Source organism: Lactuca serriola, chromosome 2, assembly GCF_051521515.1.
Source record: "Lactuca serriola cultivar US96UC23 chromosome 2, Lser_US96UC23_V15, whole genome shotgun sequence".
Classification (NCBI taxonomy): Eukaryota; Viridiplantae; Streptophyta; class Magnoliopsida; order Asterales; family Asteraceae; genus Lactuca; species Lactuca serriola.
Window position 1 is genome coordinate 31,745,342 of NC_136409.1, and position 7,579 is coordinate 31,752,920.

The window sequence follows — 7,579 nt, forward strand, 5'->3', positions numbered from 1 at the left end:
TCAATTCTCATGTCACTTAGCATGGATAGACGTACTCTAAGTACTTTAGGGTGCAACATACTCAATGGAACATCAAACAACTAGGGTTACATCTTTCCTTTTCCTTAGAAAAAATATTTCTTTAGGTTCCTAGCATTCCATGTTCTTGGAATGGGCCTTCCCACGTTAGGCCCAGCTTTCCCTGGGGTTGTGCCCGACTGGCCTCATTTTTCCTCAAGACATACTCGCCCACTTTGAAGGCCTTTTCCTTTACCCTTTGGTTGTAATACCTTTCTGTTGCATGTTTCTACGCAGCTTGGCGTACTCCCGACTCTTCACGTTTCTCCTCTAGGATATCTAAGTTTATCCTCAGGTCTTGTGTGTTGCTTTCCTCATCTTGGTTGGCTACCCTTAGCGTATTCACTGCCACTTCCATGGGGAGCATGGCTTCGGTCCCATATGTCAACCTGAAAGGGGTTTCCCTTGTGCTTTTCTGTGGTGTAGTCCTGTATGACCATAGCACCATTGGTATCTTCTCTGCCCAATTCCCTTTTGCTTTGCCCAACCTCTTTTTGATCCCATTGACAATGGTTCGGTTGGACACCTTCGTTTGACCGTTCGCGTGAGGTTGTGCCACCGATGTGAAGCGTTGGTTTATCCCTTTGGCAGTGCACCATTCTCTGAATGGGTTCTCAAGGAAATTGCAAACAATTGTCGCTGATGAGAACCTTAGGTGTTCCAAATCTTGTCATGATGTTTTTCCACACACATTTTATCATGTGCCTCCCAGATATGCATGCTAGTGGCTCAGCTTCAATCCACTTTGTGAAGTAATCCATGACTACCACCATATACTTCAGCTTCCTTGGTGCTTCTGGGATTGGAGCCACTATGTCTATGCTCCACTGGTAGAAAGGCCATGGGCTGGATATGTTGCTTAGCGGCGCCGGGGGTTTCTCCTGGACTGGGGCGTAAGACTGACACTCCCCACATTTCTTGGTTACTTCTACCGCGTCTTGATGTATCGTCGGCCAGTATACCCCCATTCATAGCACCTTTCCTGTCAAAGCCCTCGCCCCTTCATGTGCGCCTACCTGCCCTGAGTGTGCTTCCTGCAATCTCTCTCTCCCCCTGGCTTGATCTACACATTTTAGCCATGGAGACGTGAATCCCTTCTTGTACAATTCCCCGTTCACCATTGCGTATGAGGGCACCTTTATACGTATTTTTCTGGCCTCGTCATGGTCGTCCGACAACACTCCTCTCTGGATGTATTCCCGGAACGGTGTCATCCATGTGGGTCCAGCGGGGGTCAAGATGTTCACCTGCTGTTCATCAATGCTTCTCTCTCGAAGCACCTCCACTAAAACTTTCTTTGACAGGTGGTCAAAACAAGTGGCTGCTAGCTTGATCAAAGCGTCTGCCCTCTTGTTCTCACTTCTAGGTATCTGCTTGTTTGTAAATTGGCCGAATGATCCTACCAGTTGCTTTACCATCTTTACATACTTTCCCATTCTTTGTTCTCTTACCTCGAAACTCCCATTGACTTGGTTCGCTGATAACCTTGAGTCGGTTACTGTTGTTACAGCTGTCGCACCCATCTGTTTGGCGAGTCGCAACCCTACAAGCAGCGCCTCGTACTCCGCCTCGTTGTTCGATGTATGGAAGTCGAAACGGAGGGCGTAGGTTACTTCTTCTCCTTCTGGGCTAGTTAGGATCAACCCCGCCCCTGAGCCTTCCCTGCTGGACGCTCCGTCCATGTACAAGGTCCATGAACCATCGTCGGTAGGTGCCTCTTCAACTACCCACACCTTTTCTTTCGCCGGGTTCCCTCCGTCAGGAATTTCTAGCAAGAAATCAGCCAGCGCCTACCCTTTGATACTTGTTCTTGGGCGGTAGTTTATATTGTGCTCTCCCAGTTCAATTGCCCACTTGGCCAGCCGACCCGACGTCTCCGGCATAAGCAAGACCTGTTTAATGGGGTAGCTTGTGAGTACCTCGATTTGATGTGCCTGGAAGTATCGCCTTAATCGTCTCGCAACGTAGATGAGTGCCAACACCAATTTTTACTGCGTGGGATAGTTGAGTTCTGGTCCCTGCAGCGCTCTGCTAACAAAGTATACCGGTCTCTGCTCCCCTTCCCTTTCCACAGCTAATACCGATGATATCGCTTCGCCTGATGTTGAAAGATACACTTGTAATGTTTGTCCAGGGATGGGGGTTGCCAGAGTCGGCAGCTTGTTTTTCTCGATGAATCCCTTTAAGGTGTGGAACAGTGGCATAGCCTTGTCGGCAGATTTCGAGATGAACCTGCTTAGAGCCATGAGCTTCCCGTTCAGACCTTGTGCATCTCTATGAGAGTTTGGGGTTGGCGTCTCGATGAACTCGTCAACCTTGGTCGGGCTGGGCTGGACGCCTTGTCTAGTAACATAGTTGCCCAAGAATTGCCCCTCTTCCACTCCAAACGTGCATTTGGCTGGGTTTAGTTTCATCTTGGCCACCTCTAATGTCTTGAAGGTCTCTTCGATGTCTTGAAACATCTTTTCTTCATTTGGACTCTTAATCACCATATCATCTACATACACCTCAATATTCCTTCCAATTTGCTTGGCGAATATCGAGTCGACTAGCCGCTGGTATGTCGCCCCTGCCTTCTTTAACCTGAAAGGCATCTTGGTGTAGCAGAACGTGCCATGGTCTGTATAGAAGGCTGTTTTCTCTTCGTCTTCTTTGCTCATCAATATCTGGTGATACCCTTTGTATGCATCCAAGAAGCATTTTAGCTTAAATCCCTGTAGCGACTCTACCTTCTGATCGATTTTCAGGAGTCGGTAGCAATCCTTAGGGAATGCCTTGTTTAGATCAGAAAAGTCGATGCACATGCGCCATGACCCATCCTGCTTGCGGACCATAACTGGGTTTGCAATCCACGTTGGGAACATCGCCTCCCTTACTATTCTGGCCTTTGTCAGCTTAGACACTTCTGCATTGATCGCCCTGTTACGGTCTCCTCCTTGTACCCTCTTCTTCTGCTTAACCTCTTTTACCCCCAGTTTGATCATTAGCTTATGTTCAATGACCTTCCTTTCTAACCCCACCATATCCATGGGGGTCCAAGCAAATACATGTTTGTAGCGTTTGAGCAGATCGACCAGTGCTCTTCTTGTGTGGCTTGGGAGGTCGCTTCCAACATTGACCGGCTGGTCGGGGTATCCCTCATTGATTACCTCCTTCCCCTTTGCAGGATTGACGCTGGTCCTCTTGGGCCCTTTGGTTATTTCTGATGGCTTCATAACTGTATAGCACCGCAATTCTCTGGGCGGGGTGGCCAAAATCGTGGCTTCGCTTTTTGGTGTGTCGAATTTCATGATCCCATGCATGGTTGAAGGTACGGCCCCTAGCTTCAAGAGGGCAGTCCTCCCTAAGATGATGTTGTGCTCCGCCGAGTGTCGAATGACCATAAAGTCTATCAGGGCGGTCTTCTTCCGCTGCTTGTCGTGGCTAGTGATTGTTAAGGGGAGGTGGATCGTGCCCAATGGCCACAGGTTGTGGCTGGTGAATCCCACCAGCCTACCCGTCGTAGGTCGCAAATTTTCTTTCCAGCGATCCGGAAGGAGACGGAAACAATGCTCATAGATGATGTCTGCTGAACTCCCGGTGTCGACATAGACCCTATGGATAGTCACGTCTTTGATGGATGCCTGTATTATTAGAGGGTTGTCACCTTTCCAGCCGTCCGGCCGGGGATCCTGTATGGAGAACGTGAGCGCGCGTGCTGACGATTTAACAATGACTTGCTCGCCCCGCTGTTCCTCCTTACTTCTTTTGCTGCGTATCATGAATATCTCCTTGGGCTGAACTCGTTCGCGGGGTGGACCCTTGGCGTTCTCAGCATCAAATTTGGCGCGTAGGCTTCGTGCCACCTCCACCAGGTCTCTCTTAAGTTGTTTCTCCTCCATCTCCTTCTTTAGTACCGAACAACTAGTTGTATCATGCGTTTTGCTTTTGTGGTACTCACAGTACCGACTCTTAGGCGACTTGGCTAGCTGCTGTTTCTCAGACACTGCATATACTTCTAGGCGGCGACCCCGTCTGTCATCTTTAATAAATGGTCGGAAACGTGGTGGTGGTCTTCTTGCTTGGCCATAGTGTCTTCCTCCCCCCCCCAGAAATCTGTGCGGGTCGGGTGGTGATGTCTAGTCGCCATAGCATTCAAGTAGGCCTGCTTGGCTGCTTCACCATCTTCCTGCCGTAGGTATCGCTCCACTCTTTCTTTCAACTCAGCTCGTGTTAGAGGATTCTTTCACATGAGTTTTTGCGAGAGGGGCCCAGGCAGGAGTCCCCATGTGAAAGCACCAGCAATGAGCCCTTCGTCATGCCCCGGTACATCCAACGTAGCGTTTATGAACCTTGTAAAGTATTCTCGAACAGTCTCCCTCTCCCTTTGTTTACAGCCTATAATTGAATGAGAATCGCCTTTGTATTTACGTAGCTGCATGAAGTTGGTGAGGAAGAGGTACTTGAGCTGAGCGAAGTTTGAAATGCTGCCCGGTTGTAGCATTTTGAACCATGTTTCGGCGTTGCCATCGAGCGTAGTTGGGAAGTATGTGCACCAAAACTTCTCGTTAAGCTTTAGCGACGTCATCGTCCATTCATATGTATCAATGTGCCTATCTGGGTCGGTGGTTCCATTGTACATTTTAAGCGTCAGGAGTTTTGCAGTGTTTGGTATTTCGTAATCCAGCAGCTCTTTAACAAATGGAGATGTTACGCTCCGGGAAAAACCATCTTGGTTTGGAGCAGTTGACGTCCCTTGCTGGTATTGAGAACTCATTCCATGCTGTGGGGGCGTAAGATAGCCTGGACTTGGTCCATAAAAGGGGTATGGCTGGAATGGTAACTGGAGGGGATAGCTAGTGGAGAAAGGGTGCATGGATGTAACGGGGTTGATCATTATCGACTGTTGTAAGCTGTTGTTTTGGGGGATAGTCGGTCCAGTTAATGCTCCAACCTTCGGGTAGACGGGTGATGAATGGTTCATCATGGTTTGCGCCAATGGTGGTAGTAGCGTTGTGGAACTCTGTCCACCAGTCGTCTGGAACGAAGTAGGTGTTATGAATGACGGTGAAAGGTTGAAAATATGGCTCGATGGAGGTGCAGTTGAGTGAACTGTTTGCGCCTGTTGCAACGGCGGCGCAAAGAACGGCGGCATCTGAAGCTGTGTAGGCGAAAGTAGCTCCACCGGAGTTGTTCCTTGCTGAGAAAACAACGGTTGCGAAATATTTCCGGCAGCTGTTGTAGAGCTTCCTTCGCCCAAAAATGGCTTGTTGGTTGCTGTAGGCGGTGGCGTTTCATCCAACGTCGTCATGGGACGTATGGAACTAATTGGTCGTTCCTCACTACCGTTGGACGCCATTGATGCTTGCTTTCGTGCTTTTGTTTGTGTTCATCGTCTCACCCACGGATGGCGCCAAATGATGGAACCTTGTCCTGGATGAGACCTTGCTTCTGACTCTGGGATGAGATCTTCTTGGTTGCCTGATTATAACTGCAAGATCAAAAAGAACAAGGGCCGTCAGCCACTTCCCGGGAGAACGCTCCAACGGTCAAGTTAGTATGACTTTAGGGTTTGTGTTTGTTCTCTCAAGATCGGTTAGAGAGCTTACCTCGCTGGTCTTGTGTGCACATCCTTTTATACCTAGCGCTCCTACCTGGTCCGTACCAGACAGGATCACTTTTGGAGGAGACAATGTCGGAGGCGCTGATTGGAGGGTTGTGCACCCTCAACCGCTAGAGCGCTCTCATTGGCTCCGACGGTAATGCTCTGATCCTGCCCTTTGTCTCCTGACCGTATCTTTTGTCTTGGAGCAAGGAGTGTTACTTGGCGGGCGCGAGCCATCCGCCTGTCCGTTTTGCTCCTGGGGGTGCCAGCGGGCGTTGAGCCTGCTAGGCTGAGCCTGGCTGGTGTGCCCGGCTCTAGGGATTGGACGCGGTTCTGCTGTGCTACCCTAGGCACACCATCAATTATATATAACCATGATGTATAAACTAAAGTAGTATAGAGTTAATCACCTAAGGTCTTTTAAGTTTATACTGGTTTAATAAAATGGACTAAACCTTTAAGTGGTAAGTTTCTAGTTTTGTATACCAAAAGTTCTGATTTGGAAAGTATGTTTTGTAGTAGAAAACTATGCATTGACTCTGTGTCCTATAACTTGACCCATACTTGGTACCCTTGTGATGAATTAATGTATTCCAAGCATATATATATATATATATATATATATATATATATATATATATATATATATATATATATATATATATATATATATATATATATATATATATATATATATAATCGAATGGAAAATAGACTGGGTGAATTCGTTCCAAGCCCACAACCAAATAAGGAACAGGAAATGAAGCGGAGAGCACACACCCTATTACCTGTCGGATCCTATTGATGTATATATCCTTTGATGTATACATTAAGGAATCATAAGGTTAGCATTATGGTCCTCTCTTACTAAACGTAGCCTTCTACCAAGGCATATAATGTTATCTATGTGTGTTTCTTGCATGAGTTGTGTTATTTCCCAAGTGAGACTATCATTAACCAAAAATATAGTTTTTACATTACTGTTTATTGTGAGAAGATCAAAATGTGAATGAAATGGGGAAATAATAAAGTACTGTAGTGTTGTATTATAGTAACTACTGCTATACTTTCTACCTTAATTCAGCTATTAATTAAGGTTAAATGTGAAATGGTTGCACCATACTATTGACTAATAACACGACGATGAAAGACGTCAGAAGAAATGACATTTGGCACCCGTAGACTTGTAAGTCCCACTGTAGCTAACAACAAGGTGTAGGATAGTCAATTCAGTATAGATCTATACACAAATTCACGCTCTCCCTCCAGGATATCCTGGCTACAAATCGAGCCATAACAGGTGATGCCATGCCTCGAACGATGGTTCACATTTATGTTATTGTATACTTGTATATATAATGTATGTACTAGTTGTATTGTACATTCTCTCTGTCTAGTATGTATGTATGTTCTGTTTGTTTCTCATCATAGTATGTTTGACTCATGTATAAAATGACTCTTTGTATGCTTCATTGTACTAGAAGTAATGAATAGTATCTTCCTAAATTATACCTATTATAGTTTACTAATGTTTTTACTTGAACTGTTATTGAAAAGACTCATTTTACTACTAAGCTATGCTTGTACTTTAAAAACGGAGTTTGATTAACGATAAAGTAACATAACTTTGAAAAGAGTTTTTGAAATGTTTTGATCGCTTATAAAAGACATAGGCAACATTTTAAAAGATGTTTATAACAAACAATTACACAATTATCATTGTGTTCAACTTGTATTCCCCCCCCCCCCCTTTAAAAGCATTTAAAACAGTTAAAAGATTCTTTACGGGGTATGAACTCACCTGATGTGGGTGATTTAACGAATACGCGTGTAAGGATGAGAAGTTCCACGAATGAAGTCCTGAGACACAAGAAGTCCTAAATGACATATACTGGCATGAATATAGTGTTTATAAGCAACAATATGAAAGGAAACACC

General features: G+C 45.8%; 2 protein-coding genes across 2 annotated transcripts; both read right to left on the bottom strand.

Moving 5' to 3' along the window:
- Positions 1-1,025: 1,025 nt before the first annotated feature.
- On the bottom strand, positions 1,026-1,739 carry LOC145089136 (uncharacterized). The gene has a single exon (XM_079027618.1). The coding sequence runs from the start codon at positions 1,737-1,739 to the stop codon at positions 1,026-1,028; it is 714 nt and encodes a 237-aa protein (XP_078883744.1).
- A 306-nt stretch (positions 1,740-2,045) lies between these two features.
- On the bottom strand, positions 2,046-3,938 carry LOC145089137 (uncharacterized). Its single transcript, XM_079027619.1, has one exon. The coding sequence runs from the start codon at positions 3,936-3,938 to the stop codon at positions 2,046-2,048; it is 1,893 nt and encodes a 630-aa protein (XP_078883745.1).
- Between the last annotated feature and the right edge of the window lie 3,641 nt (positions 3,939-7,579).

Excerpts from the sequence above, each read along its gene's own strand:
- LOC145089136 (XM_079027618.1), bottom strand. The coding sequence starts at position 1,739 with ATGGACGGAGCGTCCAGCAGGGAAGGCTCAGGGGCGGGGTTGATCCTA.
- LOC145089137 (XM_079027619.1), bottom strand. The coding sequence starts at position 3,938 with ATGGAGGAGAAACAACTTAAGAGAGACCTGGTGGAGGTGGCACGAAGC.